At 35.5% G+C, this 16,985-nt stretch overlaps 1 protein-coding gene across 19 annotated transcripts in view; it reads left to right on the forward strand.

The window, feature by feature from the left end:
- Positions 1-5,898: 5,898 nt before the first annotated feature.
- The window catches only part of PAM (peptidylglycine alpha-amidating monooxygenase), a gene marked incomplete at both ends in the record, with an annotated part of 173,109 nt that continues 162,022 nt past the window's right edge, over positions 5,899-16,985 (forward strand). For 10 of the 19 annotated variants that reach the window (XM_080711051.1, XM_080711036.1, XM_080711035.1 and 7 more), the window contains 2 exons: positions 5,944-6,005; positions 7,036-7,156. In XM_080711051.1, the coding sequence (XP_080567177.1) occupies positions 7,121-7,156 (36 nt within the window). Of the gene's footprint in view, positions 6,006-7,035; positions 7,157-16,985 lie in introns of all 19 variants that reach the window. The other 9 variants (XM_080711033.1, XM_080711044.1, XM_080711045.1 and 6 more) reach the window with 2 other exon arrangements.

The raw sequence follows: 16,985 nt of genomic DNA on the forward strand, positions 1-16,985 counted from the left end.
AATGTTCAAGTTTCCATGCAGTGTCTAATTCTGCACTGGGTTATTTTGCTCGGAAATATATCACTGGGACTATTGACAAAGTTTAGACAATGGATTAGATGACATTAATGTATCACTGTGAAGTTTTTCATTTTGATGGTTATATTGAGGTTCTGTAGTAGGATGTACTTATTTCTAAAAAATCACACCAAAGGATTTAGGGGTGTTGAAGAGTCAGTTACTTCCTCCTCTTAAATGGTTATGGAGAAAAGGTCATTTGTACTGTAATCCTAATATTTATATAAGCTAGGGATTGTTTAAATTTTTTAATTATACAAAAATAATGTCATAAAATGTATTCTTGTATATAAAAGTAAACTACCCATATTGCCCTTTTGTTTAAAGGGAGTCTCAGTATTCTGGCTTTTGTAATTTTTTAAAACTATATTTTTGTTACCAATCTACTACTGATGGACATTTAAATTGCTCCTAATTCTTTTCTATTATAAACATCCAGTCCTTTGTTATTTTGAACAATGCCACTAAACATCTTTATAAGGATATTTGTGCCCTCATTTAATTTTTGCCCAAGAATAAATCCCCCCAAATCAAATACTCTGTGAGTGGATCTGCATCCTTTAATCACTTTAACCATAAATCATTCTAAGAAACCACACAAAATCTCCTTAAGTGAAAATAAAATTTATAATTTGGTAGTTATTTTTACTTGTTTTTCTCCGCTAGAAAGTAATTTCCGTAAGAGTGTGAACTTTATCTGTCTTGATTATCTCTGTCCCCAACATTCAGGCACTAAATATTTATTTGTTGCCTCCACAACAATAGTAAACATTTATTATGGGTCCAGCACTGTCCCAAGAATATTAATTTAGTTATTTCTGGCAACAGTCCTTTTGAGGCAGGTAGTATGATCATTTCTCTCTTGAAATTGAAGAAACAGAGGCAGGGAGAGAGCTTAGGTGCTTTCCAGGCTCACTGAGCTAGTAAATGGGAGAGCCAGGAATCAGGGCATTTACTTTTGGTTTCCAGGTAGCCACTCTGCCTGGTTCTCTCTTGATGAATACATTGATCTGTAAATGAATGAATGAGTGGTTAATATATTTATTTGAGCCTTCAGTCAATTACACATTTCAGCTAACTTTTATTTCTTCTTAAAATGAAAATTAGAGGAAATAGATTGTTCATTTTCTAAGAGCCCAATTACTGTTTTGTTTTTGTTTTTGTTTGGTCCTGGGGTTGAATCCAGGGCATTCTACTTCAATCTACACTCCCATTCCATTTTTTATTTTATTTTATTCCATTTTATTTTATTTTGAGACAGGGTCTTCATAAGTTATTGAAGGTCTTGCTAACTTGCTGTGGCAGATCTCAAACCTGAGATCTTCCTTTCTTAGCCTCCCAAATTCTAGGATTATAGGCGTGTTCCATGCCTGGCCAGCCAAATTAGTTTTATGGTCCTCTGGACTATTCTGTACTTAGTACCTAAAAATTAGGCACTAGATTCTAGTACCTAAAATCCTAGAATTAATATCCATATTAGTATAAATTATAAATCATTCTTACCTGAAGAATTAATAGAGATATAAACAGAATATTTGGTTTGCATTACTAGCAAAATAGTAAATGTGGGTCTATAATTTGGATCTAGGAGACAGAATACTTTCAGACACATACTCGGCTCCTGGGCCCAGCTGTTCTCTATACCTGGCAGGATTTTTGCTCACCTCCCACAGTAGAAACTGTGAACCTCATTAAAGGCCCTGATTAATAACTACTGTTCTACTGAAGAATACTTTCATCCTTTTTTTTTAAACCTTCCACTTAAAAAAGCTTTTTTCTCTTTCAAAATTCCCTGAGTCCCCTTAATAATACTCTTCTAGGAATCGTGTTTTCTAAGCATACCTTATGTTAATTGTGCAAAGTTCTCATCTCCCTTAATAGACTAAGTTTTTTTTTCCAGTTTTTTTCATCTTACTAAAGCTCAATATGTATTACAATATTTTGTACTGAGTATGAAATTAAGTCTTTTTTGACAAGAGGGTGAATTATCACAGGAAAATATATTTTGAATGTTTAAAAAATTAATATTACATATTCTACATTATCAAGGTTTACATCAAATAAAATGGGTAGACATGTTTTTATATTATAATTTGCATTTTGTCATTTAGGACATCAAGAAACAATCATAATTACCATTCGTATCTATTTTAAAAAGAATTTTATTCATGGCTGCAAATATCAACCTTTCTTCTATCCACAACTTCAATTCCTTTTTCTTTAAGTGGGTGGTTTAGGGACATCAAAGGTACTAAAATCAATCAAAGAGATAAGAGGAATTGTTTTTCAAAGGCTAGTACTTAATGGTGTGCTCCCGTTAGAGAATTTTAATAATAAATCTATTTTCAAGTGTTTGTATATTACCAAATCTTCTTGCCAGCTGGAAAGGAATGTCCTTAAACCCCATTCTGAATGAAATGATAAAATAAAACTCATTCCTCACGTAAATATTTTTAAGAAACAGGAACTTTAGGGAATATTAAGTATCATCATTCAACAGTATTATATTTTGTTGGGAGCAAAGGCAGTAGCATATGTTTTTCTCTCTTGTAAAAGGTTATTTTCCTTTACCAGCAGGATAAACACAAAGCTGAAGATTCTTGCTGCTGAAAGCTCATACAGCAAACCAAAGAAAACGTTCAAACAAATGCTATTGGTCTTTTAAAAATCTCATTGCTTTTGTAAATAACTGTGGTCCTTGGGTGCTGGTGAGCCTCAAACAGCCTCAAATTGGTTGGATATTAAGTTATGTTTTACTTATATATGGTGTATGATATATTTCTTCCATCTAGAAAGTACTTACCATTAAGTTTAAAGTTAGTGATTTTTGTCCTTGTTTCTTCTTTTTGTTTGCTTATTTTGTTTTTTATGTTTGTTTTTTGGTTTAGCTTCACTATCCTGTCATTTTTAGAGAATAATTTAGAAGCTAATATATTTTAGTGGGGCGTTTCTATATGATCTTAATTTTATTGTTGTTGTTGCTAAGGATTGAACCCAAGACCTCATACAATCCAGGCAGGTGCTCTACCACTGAGCTACGCCCTCAGCCCCTGATTTGTTTGTTTGTTTGTTTGTTCTTTTACTGTTATTCACCTGGCCCGTTAATTTGGCATCCTCTAAACTATGTTTTTAAACTACTGCTTAAACTAATACTTTCAAGAAAATTTTCTTTCGAAGTATTTTTATGTCGTGAATGACACATTTTAAATGAAGGCTTTCTGACTATAATTTGTAGGCTTGATGCATATTCTGAAATGCATTCAGAGCAACAATAAAGTCAAAACATGAATATTTTGAAGTGTATCCTAGCTGATCACTTTCATGAAATGCTGAGATGCTGTACTAGTTCTTCATGGCTTCTGTAGGGGCGAAGGGAAATTTCCCCTCGGTCCTCTGAAGTCTCTTGCCTGGAATAAACAAAGATTAAACAGGAGAAAAGGCACATACATTTATTAACTCCCAACAGCAGAAAATCACAAGAGAGGGGACAATCATGGGAGTGTGATTACAGACTAGTCCAGATTATTCCGAAATTCCCACACTCCTTTTTTTGTAGGGGAGGGAGAGAATAAGGAATGTACACATTTTGAGGGCTTTTGTAAATGATTATTTTAAGGGGAAAGAATGGTCCCAGAGACACCGTCTTGAATTTCATGAGCCTGAGGAGCAAACATTTTGTCATGGGAGACCTCCAGTGCTGATACATTCCTATCTTCTTTGCTAAGACAGACTACAGTAGAGTTTCAGGGTGGGGATGGAAGGCCATCGTGTTCTTATTTGCAGTCTGGTCTTAGTGTGGAAAAGGGGATTCCAGAGAGACCGTCCATGTGCTTATGAGGCAGGAAAAAGAGAGGTTAGGGGACCTTGGCTCTGATCTTGCTCCTTTTAAATAATAATTTTATTAGTGCACTGCAATTGTATACCATTGTGAGGTTCAGTGTGATACAAACGTATATGTGCACAGTTCTTGGTGTAATTCCCTCCACATCCTGCCTCCCTCCCAGTATATGTTAGAGAAATTGGTAGTAATATCTTCATATATTGCTGTAGAATTATTTGAACTGTTTCCCTGAGCTTGAGTCTTGTAGGTGGCTGAGAGTTTCTCTATGTTGTGGTCCTCCTCACCCAGTCCCCCACACCCAAGTACCGGGATTTCAGGTACAGGCTACCATGCCTGGTTTCTTTTACTTTTCTTTAGACCATAGATTCCCCAAGTGACAGATGCCACTCCTGGAAGGTGCTGAATCCAAGTAGGGATACATAAAATATAAAAGATGAAAATTTGTCTCTGTGTCTTTTTGTTTCTTTGTGGAGGGGGGGATGCTGAGGTTTTTTTTTTTTTTTTTTTTTTTTTTTGGTGGTACTGGGGTTCCTGGAAGCCCTTCTACCTCCGGGCTACACTCCCAGACCTATTTTTACATTTTTATTTGGAAACAGGGTCTCCTAAACCAGCGCGCGCGGCTGCCTTCGAACCTGCGCGATCCTCCTGTCTCTGCCTCCCAAGCGCGGGGATTACAAGCGTGCGCCACCACGCCCGGCTGTGCTGAGTTTTTGTTTTGTTTTTCTGAAAAGGATCAGTAAACCAAAGAAATTTGGGATCCTCTGCTTTAAACCAAATCGCTTAGCACGCAAAAAAAAAAAAAAAAAAAAAAAAAAAAAAAAAAAAAAAAAATTTGGAGAATATCCTTCTCCAAGCCCTTAATACTTCTCTAGAAATTCTTGATCATACATTGCCTTTGTAGTTAAAATTCATCTGGGGCTAGCTGAGCTTCTCCCTACTCCGTATATTGTAAGTCTCTAAACTTTACTCAGTAAAGAGTAGCTTTTGGCAGGCATGCTTATAAGTAAAATGCTATTGCTTTTTATTCTGGATGCCAGATTTTTAAATGGGCATTTACATTTTACAAATCATGTTAGCTGTAGAGGTTTGGTATGTTTTAAAATCATTCTGAAAACTTAGGCAATTAGTTCCTGGCCGGGGGTATCTTTCTCCTCTGATCTGTAGCTCTCTGGTTTATGTATATGAACATGCCTTTGTTCTCAAAGTCTTTTTCTGTCTAATTGTTACTGTATCCCATGACTTTGCTGTCACTTCTGAGTGTTTATTTCCCTCTGTTCTGTAGTGGGTCATTTATGCGAATAACTTTGTTTATATTGAGATATTAAGTGCATTTTTGGTGAGAGAGTGGAGTAATTGAGGAAGTAAGAAGAAATCCAGAGAGCAGGGTAGGTGTGAGGGGTAAGGGAGAAATAAATAAAAAACAAACAAAAACCAGGAGTGGGCAAAAAAAAAAAGAAAAAAGAAAGGAAGGAAAGCAAGAGGGGGAGAAAAAAACGAGGGGCTGCGCTCTGGGGGCTTGAGAAATTTGGGGGGCTTGCCGCTGGAAGGAGCCCGTGTTAAAACAGACCAGCATTTTCCCCAGGCTCGGGCCCAAGCTTGTGAAACTACTAATGTATTAAAGAACCTCAGCTGGGATTTGCTGAGGACAAATGCTGTAATGTGTTAGTCATCCATTATCTGTTTCTATTTTTGCAGGTTCTGAATGATGACTGACGCGGGTCTGTGTGATAGCTCTGACAGTCCCTGTCACTGGGAGCGATAAGGCACCGGCACCTCCAGCCCCAGCCCGGGCACCGGCTGCTCCGGAGGGAGGAAGGCTTCCGCTCGCAGATCAGACCCAAGTACCGCCTTCGCTCGGCGTCGCCCGCGGCCGGGAGCGGGTGGCCGGGTGCAGCTCGCGGCTCCGGGGCTCGTGGCCGCCGCGCGGGGCTATGAAGTAGCGCTGCCCAAGGCTCCGCCGCCCGCCCGCCCGCCGGCGCTCCCGGCCGGAGCCGCTGGACATGGCTGGCCGCGCCCGCAGCCTGCTGCTGCCGCTGCTGCTGCTGCTGCTCCTCGCGGGTCCAGGCAGCTGTTTGGGCTTCCGAAGCCCACTTTCTGTCTTTAAGAGGTGAGTACTTGTTTTTTTTTTCAAACCGGCGTAAGATTGTTGTTTTTTTTTTTTTTTTTTTTCCCGGTGGGGGGGTTCTGTGCATGCTGTTTGGAAAAGGGATCACTTTTAAGAACGTGTGTTGGCGAAATGTACAAGGTGGTTTTCTTTACACAAACGACTTGGATTTTTTTTTTTTTTTTTTTTAGCACAGTAACTTTTTGTAAAGTCTCCCTTGCAGGAAAAAAAGAGAGAGAAAGAGAGAGAGAGAGAGAAAGAGGGAGAAAGAAAGAAAGAGAGAAAGATAAAAAGCCCAGTGTTTTTGTATCCGGGCTGCAGCCCTGGCTTTCAGAACTCCAATTAGAAGTTGTGATTTCCAATACTAATCAGTCCCTCTTGGGGAGATATTTCAGAAACTACAATATAGTCGTTTAGACTTTAATGCCTTCCTTGTTTATAACAGCGCGAAGAATAAAGTATCAAGATAGTGGTGAGAAGCAGCAGATCATGGACTATAATAGCTCACTAGGAAACATTGAGCTGTATACACACGCTTTATAATTACCATATTAAATATTTATGCACTTGTACATTTGTAATTCACATCACAGCCTATTTCCTCCTCATATAATTCTGCCTCCTAGCAAGATTATGGGTATTCTTTTGTTTGTGACTAGTAATGTTGGACACCCATAAATAGTTACAAATATTTTTACTGGGTTATGGTTAAAATTGACTTATGTATATGATGATAATTTCTAATATATTGATATTATATCTTTACTAACTAAAAACAAGTTCTTATTGAATACACTTTTAAATGTAGCTTGCTTTGGTTGCTTTGATTGTATTTTGTTTACAAATGGGTTATATCTTTATCATAAAATACAAAATGAAATTCTGAGTACGTTTAAAAACATGATATATTGTCATTTCATCTTTAGAGTTTTTATTGAGTATGTATCAATAATCTTTAATCTTAAGGTTATAGAATCCCTTTTTCCCTCTCTCCATTATGTTTAAGAGTACTGAAATTGCATTCTTCTTTAAGGTTTAAAGAAACCACCAGATCATTTTCCAATGAATGTCTTGGTACCAGCAGACCAGTAATTCCCATTGACTCATCAGACTTTGCAATGGATATCCGCATGCCTGGGGTTACACCTAAACAGGTGAGAGAAATTCTGGATTTCATTATTCTCCTGTTCCATGTACCATCTATAATTAAGGCAACCAAATGATATTTGCAGCTATAGTGATTTCTTTAGGCTTCATGACTCTTCAGATGGGGCTAGAATAAGTGAATATTATAAAGAGTAAATTTTTCCAAGTAAATCTTTTCATTAAATTTTGTTTTTAAAATTTTATTCATACTGTTGTCTGTGGTTTAAAATGGAACCTTGACATCTTACTTGTTAGGATTCTTTGCGGAGCGCTCCCATGGCCTCTGTAATACAGCATATAAATTGGCATTAAAATGTGAAAAATTATTCTAATAAAATAAATATTGAGCAGCTGCATCTAAAAGATCATTTGTTTAAATACCCTTCTATAGCAACAGAAGTTGAGAAATAAAAAACTTATTTACCACCAAAAGTTTGTAAAGCAAAACATTCCATACTTTCAAAAGTTGGGAAAACTGTTCATACAGGTGGCTGGTTGTGAGTTTTCATTAAGCTTGGTTTGCTTGTTATAAGGCTATTATTTTGAAGAAATAATGGCAGTGCTCATACAAATGTGTCTTGAAGAACATTTTATGTGGAACTAGGTTGTTGCTAGGGCTTTCTCTATTTTAGATACAGACAAGAAGCTCAAACCTACCGCTGTCATGTGTGTAAGGTGTTTCATTAAGCATAAAAAGGCCGAAATTAATTATGCTTTGCAACCAGGCAGTGCAGGGATTTATGGATGTCATTACAAGATAGTCTTCTGCTTTTGAAGGGCTGCAGAGATAGGCAAAGACCTGAGTGTTGTGAGGCTGCAGTGGCTGATGACTCATTGTTGCAGATAACGTTCTGTTTTTTTATTTTTTTTTCTCTTTTAGTACTGGTCAAATACACATATTCTATTTATTAAGGAAGATTACTTTCGAAATTGGTATGCAGAAGCTCTATAAAATTTATGCAGGCCTCTTCTATTTTTTCCAGTGGCTATGAGTTGACATTTATTTATTTGAATTTATTTGTATATGATCTAACTAAACTATAAGTATTACTTTACCACTTTCTAAATGACCTTTGCCCTATCTCTGTCCCCCAGATCACCATGGAGATAACTTTTCTGTGCATTCATTTGTTACTGTCCTGGCCTTTAATTACATAAGCTACTTAATAATTAGGCAAAATGAGTGCGATGAGATAAGACCAGGAGAGATGAACAACAACAGTCCCTTCTTTGTCCCTCTTTCCAGCCCTTTTTTTCTTTTCTCTCGGTACTGAGGATGGAACTCCAGGGCATTGTACCTTCGAGCTACACTCCCAGCCCTATTTTTTATTTTTTATTTTGAAACAGGGTCTCACTGAGTTGCAAAGGGCCTCACTAAGTAGCTGAGGCTGATGGTGAACTGAGATCCTCCTGCCTCAGCCTCTCAAATGCTGGGATTACAAGAGTAGGACCCCATGCCTGGCTCCCCCAGCCCTTTAAAAAAAATTATTTGGTTTGAAACAGGATCTTACTGGATTGCTGTGTATCTCACTGAATTGCTGAGTCTGGTCTTGAACCTGTGATCCACCTGTCTCACCCCCAAATACTGGGATTACAGTCTTATGCCACCACACCTAGATTCTCACTTTTCTCCCTTTCTTTCTTTCTTTCTTTCTTTCTTTCTTTCTTTCTTTCTTTCTTTCTTTCTTTCTTTCTTCAGGTCTGGGGATGGAACCCAGGGGTATTTGACCTCTGAGCTACACCCCCTGCCCTGTTTTTTTTTTTATTCTTTATTTTGAAACAGGGTCTCACTAAATTCCGGAGGGCCTCACTAAGTAGCTGAGGCTGTCCGCGAACCACAATCCTCAAGTTTCAGCCTTCCAAATGCTGGTATTACAAGCGTGTACCACCACGCCTGGCTTAAATTCTCACTTTTAAAAGTGATTTTCTCCTTGTATTGACTTAACCTTAGTTTATATTACACCTTTTAAAATAGTCACCATTTGGTGTTTAAGCACTCTTTTCCCATAAGAATCATTGTTTTAATCAAAAGGCACTTATTGTTGTTCATTACAATTCTGCTTTTTTCTTATTATTTAAGAGTAGTAACACTTAAATTATTTAACAATAATAATAATATGCAACTCTTTTGGGATCGATAATCTCAAAAGGAGTTACTAAAATTGATTATTAAAAATATAGAAGAGCTTTATCTCCATAAAATAAAATGAGTTTATTTTTGTAGCCTTATAATTCTCAAATAACTCCATGGGAAAAGAACACACATTTTATTTATTTATTTATTTATTTATTTATTTATTTATTTATTTTGGTGGTACTGGGGATGGAACCCAGGTGACTTCTACCTCCAGGCTACACTCCCAGACCCATTTTAAAAATATTTTATTTGGAAACAGGGTCTCGCTAAGTTGCTGAGAGTCTCACTGAGTAGCTGAGGCTGGCTTTGAACCTGCACAATGCAGAGTGCTTTAGGAAGTAGTGAGGCTGGTTGTGAACCTGTAATCCTCCTGTCTCAGCCTCCCCAAAACTATTCTTTTTTAATGCAGGTAATACTAGAGTTAACACAGATCTGTAAAAGGACAGGAGATAAAAAAGTGAGAAAAGAAAAAATGATAAAATATTAGAGCGAAGAAACAAAGGGTGAAGGGGAAATAAGAAGAGTTGACCAAAATGCAACAACATAGTACAAGAAAAAAATCATATTAGAAAAAAGAGGAATAATAAAATGCAAAACTAAAAAAGTTGAGAAGTTAAAATGTTTTAAAATGGTAAAGAATTAAAGAAATAAAATTTAAAGAAAAGTATATATATTGGATAAATGAAAAAATGTATATATACATTGTGCATTGATCATGAAGGAACAAGAAATTTAGTTGATAATTGTGGCAGGCCAGATAGTTTAAGAAATATATTCGACCAACCTATTTTTTATAAAATACATGTCAGGTTTTGACAACAATGAAAGCAATATGAATAAATCTTATGAAAATTCTTTCTTAAGGAAGTGATATTTTTAGGTAGGCTTGCTTAGAAAAAGGAGAATTTATTCTTGGATAGAATGAATATTCTATATTCTTTATAGAATAGTTGTAGAGAGAATCTTAGACAATACAGATGGCACAACTAAGAAATTTACAGATGGAATATAAGCCATCTGTAGTAGACTATTGTCTTATCAAAGGACATCAGTAAATGACAGGCCTCCAAGTTGCCATCCACTGAGTTGTGTTATAGGACTTCATAGGTGCCATAAAATTACTTCTGTTGTACTCAATCTGGTGAATCCAGAGAAAGTAATTTGCTATTGATTATAATATCAAAGATCTTGTATAGATTTTAGGACTTTCATGGTCACATATGAAACATAAAATACTAGCAAGAGAGGCTGAGTGTGTAGCTCAGTGGTAGATGCTTCCATACACAAAAGTATCTGGATTAAAAAATAATAATAATAAATCTGTTAAAATACTGGCAATAGATAAGCAGTAGAGAAAAAAAGAAACTTTTAGCAAAGATTTCCTGGAAATCACAGTAGCAATCTAGTCAAATACTACAAAGAAAACATTCAAGTAAGCAAAGAATAAGGGAGTTTGTCAGAGATATTTAGTTTAATGGCATAATTAAAGAACAAATGAACCAACCTTTCCTATCTATTGAAAAAAAGAATAAAAGTAAATTGTGGAACATTTATATTATTTTATTTATTTTAATTATAGATACATATAGATACAAATTATATGGTATTATAATATATACCATTGTCATCATGATGCACATTATGATGTGAGACTATAGAATGTACCAATAAAATAAAATTAAAAATAGTTTGCTATGTAAATATATATATATATATATTATTCCTCTATGAGAATTAACAGTCTAGAGATCTGTATTATCAATTTTATAATCAAAGTGAGTTTACTTTCTTACTAGAAAAATATTTCACTTCCATTTTTTAAATGAATTTCCTGATAACCAATGTTTTTCAGGATATTGGAAGATTGGGGGTAGCAGTGGGCGTGGAACAATTTCTACATAGCCTCACGCCGAGGTGGTTTAAGGCCCTGCCTTCTGCTGACATGGGCTTCAAATCTAGCAGACCAGAGTGGTGCTGTCTTGAGATGACTCTTTAACTTGGTTCCCTTATTGACTCTACATTTTCATTGTCACCAACTCCTACATCAACAAACAAAACAATTTAATAAACTTCCAGTTTATTTGTGATCATAGGAAAGTACTATCATGCATCAGTTTAGTGAAGTAAATATCTCGTGAATGTTTAAATTTTTATTAACATATATTAATTATACAAACGAATGAGCTTCACTGTGACATTTCTCTACCTGCGTATATTGTGTACTCATTTTATCCATTTTCCCTTCTACCTTCTCTCACTCACTCCCTCTCTGATCTCCTTCGGGCTCCTTTTCTTGTCTCTAATAGTCCCTTTTTCGTACTTTCATTTCATATTATATTTTAGTTTAGTTTAATTCTCACATATGAGAGGAAAAGGTGTGAAACTCATTGTTCTTTGGCTTATTTCACTTGAGGTTCTCCAGTTTCTTCCATTTTTCTACAGATGGCAGGACTTCATTCTTCTTCATAGCTAAATAATACTTCATTGTGTGGAGGTAGCATTTTTTTCTTTATCTAGTCATCTGTTGATGGGTTACCAAAGCTCATTTCATATTGTGGCTGTTGTGACTAGTGCTGCAATAAACACTTCTTTTGTATTGTGATTTTTATTTCCTTCAGGTTTAGATCCAGGAGAGGTATAGCTGGGTCATATGGTAGTTCTATTTTAATTTTGGGGGGAAGGGGGAGCTTCCATACTGTTTTCCATAGTAGCTTCACCAATTTGACTGCCTTAATAATAGTATATAAAGGTTCCTTTGTTCTGCATCCTCCCGAGCATTTCAAAATAAATTATACTCGTATCTAACTTCAAGTCAGATCCAGGGCATGGAAGGAAGGCTTTGGGTCCAGGCCCTAGCTCACGCTGTGTCAATTCAGGCATTTCTTAACCTGCTAGTGTTGCTTCTTCCTCTGTAGAAAGGATCATAGTTCACCTGCCCCGGAGTGTTCTGAGCACTGCGTGAAGTCATACAGTAGCATGTTAGTTCCATTGCCCGGACACAGTCAGTTCTCTGAAAGTGTGCACTGGTACACCAATGGTTGTTATGGATCCGCAGGGGAATGGGGAAATGTGAGCAAGCTGCAAGATGAGAAATTCCTTGATGGAGAAATTAGGACATGGAAGTGATTTTGAGGTAGTAGAAAGGCAGACAAATGAAAAAAAGTACAAGTACAAACTTAGACTAAGAAAATCCTGGATGAAGCAAGTGAGGAGGTAGGATCTTTCAGTGTGCCTATTCTTTTGTAGCTATTTCAGTTAAAAAAAATGACCTTATGATAAAAGGATGAAGAAATGCTGAAAATGGATGTGTTTTTCTCAGGTTTATGTCTTTTACACTGCTTAAAAGAGAAGTTATCAAAATAAAAGTTACCAAAAGACCTCATGTTGAGGCCTTATTTCATATAATATATCATATTTGTAGAAATAATAATGTATATTAGTTTGAATCAGTCTGGGTTTTTGTTTTACATACAGATAGATAGACAGATAGATATTAGTTTGAATAAATCTAGATATATTTAGATATATAAATCTAAACTTTAAATCTAATCTTCTGCTCTACTCAGGACTTTGTATGTTGACCTCATTAACAATAAAAATGACTTTTTTCTAATGTAAGTTCTTTCAAATCCTAGGTTTACATAGCTTTTTATTTATTTGCTATTTTGATCCTGTTAAATCCCCTTCATTCTTAGCTTATAGACTTAAAAGTGCAAACTAATATGTAAAACATAATTTTATAAAACTAAATATTTCCTTTACATCTAATATCTAGAAACTATATGTTCATTAAATTTCTTTAACTAAGATGTATTAGGCTGTCAGTCATTTTCCTCCCTTATTTTTGGAAGTTTAAGAACAATAAAGGATACACCTTTTCATTTCTGAACTTATTGTTTTATTCAATAATTATCTTTTGAAAGGTCACAAATCATGCTTTGAAATCAAAACAATTATTTTTTCTGTGTTTCCAATCACACATATCTATCTCCAGGTAAACAGAATAATTCAAAGTAAGATAACATTAAATAATCCAGAGCAACAGTTTGAAAAACTTAGAACGTTATCACTTTTCTTTTTCTTTTCTACGATACTAGGAGTTAAATGTAGGCACATTCTACTTTTGAGCTACACCCCAGCTCATTTTACTTTTTGAAATAGGGTATCACTAAGTTATCGAGTGGGCCTAGAACCTACAATCCACCTTTCCCAACTTTCCAAATACTACGATTACAGGCATGTGACACTAGGACTGGCTTGTTATCATTTCTTTCAAAATAGTGATTAAAGAATGTAGTCATTGAAGTAAAAGAAAATGAACTAAAAACTACTACAAAATTTTCTCAAAAGCTTTTCAGTGTTTCTTTTTGTTTTGGGGTTATTTTCTCCTCCACTGAACAAAGCTTGTAAAATGTTTACTAACATTTTTGTTATTTCTTGACTTCATAAAGCATCAGTAATCAAGTAATAAGAACCTAGGGCTTTGTTTTCTGCATCGTTTTAAGCATTCGATTCTATAATAGTACTATGTAATGATAACATTTTTATAAGCATTGTTTGCTCAAAATATGTTTTATCAGAGGTAATATACAAGCTAAATGTAGAATTATTTGTCTTAAATTCAGAATACTGATGTAAATACAGTTAAACAGAAATTTGGTGTTTGGTTACTTTTAGAGTTTTATGATATACAGTCTATATATTTTTAAATTTAATCATCACAAATAATGATTTAATCAGTGTTAAAATCTCAGGACAAATTTATCAAAGACCCAGTAAAAATGAGGTTTTCCTGTTATCGTTATTTTGTTTTTTAGCGGTTGTGATTTTCTTATGTCGTCCCTTTAGTTATTGGCATTAATATTTGCATTTTTAAAACTTAAAGTTCTAGTGTTCTTTTAGAGATGAGGAAAAGAAAAGAAAGGAGACACCTGTACTTTTCATTTCTCCATTTCCCAACTTGACTTTCAATTTAAGTCTCACTGTGGAAGGAGAGAGAATTGATCTGTGGGCACCTGCAGGACATGTTATCTCTTATACTCACTTAGGGAAATGAATCTGCATTCTTCCTAAAGCTTCTGTGTGGTTGCTGAGAAACACCTAAAGATTCCCTCCCTCCTCCAGGAACCCTGTGGATTTCTGTGGTCAGAGGCCACATTCCCTCTCATCCTCTTCTGTTTGAATCTGTGTGATAGAACAGACATGGCCAATGGCGGTTGTTTTTGGAGCCAAGTCCATCTGATTGGAAAGAGCTGCCTGAATAAAAGTTAAGAATTGTAAAACTACCTCTGGCCCTGGTGGGGAAATTGTGCAATGACACATGAATGACGTCTGTCACCAGTATGAAAGACACAAGTGGTGACTCCGGTGGCAAGTCCTGCCCTTCCTGAGAAAGGGCATTAGGGTTGTCAGAAAAAAAGGCCATGGGGAGAATTGATCACTTCAAACCATTGTCATAAAATGAACATGAGTTCATTTTTTTCTTACATTCGTACTTTTCTTCTTCTTGTTCATACATACATACATACATACATACATACATACATATGCAGAATTATCTTGTTATTGAAGGAGAAAATTTGAGAAATATTCTAATTTTGGCTTAGCATGTACTTTAATTTAGAAAAGAACAGTAAACACACATATCTCAGATTTGCTAAAACAACAGCAACAACAACAACAACAAAAGATATTAAAAACTGTGTCTCCTTCCCCCAGACTAAGGCAGTAAAATTATTTCTTTTTTTTATTAGTGCATTGTAGTCATACATCTTAGTAGGCACAAGATGGTAGAGGCATACATACACTCATCACTCATTTAGCCCTTCCCCAGTTCCCTTCTCACTCCCTCCTCCTCCCTCCTTTTCCTGTTTAGCTTAGTGATTGACTTTGATATGTTTGTGAATAAACATCATGTACATTACGGAATTTCCCTCTTCTCCTTTCCCATCACACTAGGTAGGTCACTTTATTTGCTCCTTTGTGGTTTTCCTTCTTCATCTAGAGTTCCTCCTATGACCTTCTTTTTCACTAGCTTCCATATTTTAGGGAGAGCATCCAATTTTTTTACTTTTTGTGACTGACTAATCTCACTTAGCATAATGTTGTCCAGTTCCATCCATTTCTCTGTAAATAATTTTGTTCTTCTTTATGGCTGAGTAAATTCCGTTGTGTGATCTATTCCTCTGTTGATGTACATCTTGGCTGGTTCCATAGTTTGGCAACAGTGAATTATGCAGTTATGAACGTAGATATTCATGCATTAGATTGGTAGTTTGGTTTTCATTCTTTTGGGTAGTGGTACTGCTGGATCATATAGTAGGTTCATTTCCATTCTTCTGAGAATCCTCCATACTGTTTTCCAAAGTGGTTGCACTAATTTGTAATTCCACCAACAAAGTATTAGAGTTCCTACTTCACATCCTCACCAGCATTTGTTATTGTTTGTGTTTTTAATGCTTGCCATTCTAATTGAAGTTAGGTGAAATCTCGGGATTGTTTTGATTTGCATTTCTCTGATTGCTAATGATGAACATTTTTTCATACATTTATTGGCCATTTGAATTTCTTTTGTGAAGTGTCTATTTAGTTCACTTGCCCATTATTTGATTGTGTTATTTGTTTTCTTAGTGCTGAGTTTTGTGAGTTCACTATAGATTCTAGATATTAGTCCTCTATCAGAGAAGTTGCTGGCAAAAATTTTCTCCTAATCTGTTGGCTCTCTATTGAGGTTCTTGATAGTTTCCTTTGTTGTATAAAAGCTCTTCAGTTTAATGCAATCTTATGTATTGATCCTTCTTTTAATTTCTTGTTGAAGCAGTAATATTATCTGCATTTTACCAATAGCAAAGCTGATGGTAAAGAAAATTCAGTGATTATAATAAAGGACAGGAACCACCCCTTTGTTTTGATTACTTAGCTGTTTCACGTTAATTGTTTTTTACTTGCTGTGTAGAAAGTGTTAGATTGGTATAATTTAAGATGCACATGTCTAATTCTAAAATTGTATTTATTTGCATAATCAACCCTTGCTTTATCAGCAAGGCTCAATTATATGGATTAAATAAAATACAAAAAATGTTAAATGGCTTTGTAAACTATAAATTGAATTTATATGTAGCTACTGCTAATTGCTAAGTTTAAATTATGGTATTTCATCTTCATTTTTACTGAAACCTATTTAATGTCCACTTAGGGAAGACATGACTGAATTATAGTGTTTTCCTTTTTGAGAATAATATAAATATATCACATCTCTGAGTTCTGAACTTCACATATTAGTATATAATGGCCCTTTTTTCCTTTCTTTATTAAAATGAAAAACAGAAGAGAGACTTTATTTCCAGTGAATTTTGAGTGTGTGTGTGCGTGTGTGTGTGTGTGTGTGTGCGTGTGTGTGTGTGTGTGTGTGTGTGTGTGTGTGTGTGTTTTACTGGGGATTGAACCCGGGGGCATTCAACTTCTGAGCTATATCCTCAGCCCTATTTTTTATTTTTTATTCTTTATTTTGGAACAAGGTCTCACTAAGTTGCAGAGGACCTCAATAAATAGCTGAGACTAGCCATGAACCTGCAATCCTCCTGTCTCAGTCTCCCAATTACTGAGATTGCAGCATGCACCACCACACCCAGCTGAGTTTTTATATTTTTTAAATTAATACGATACTTAAGAGAATATTACAAAAGTAGCTATGGATCCAG

Source organism: Muscardinus avellanarius (genome assembly GCF_963383645.1).
Source record: "Muscardinus avellanarius genome assembly, chromosome: 1".
Classification (NCBI taxonomy): domain Eukaryota; kingdom Metazoa; phylum Chordata; class Mammalia; order Rodentia; family Gliridae; genus Muscardinus; species Muscardinus avellanarius.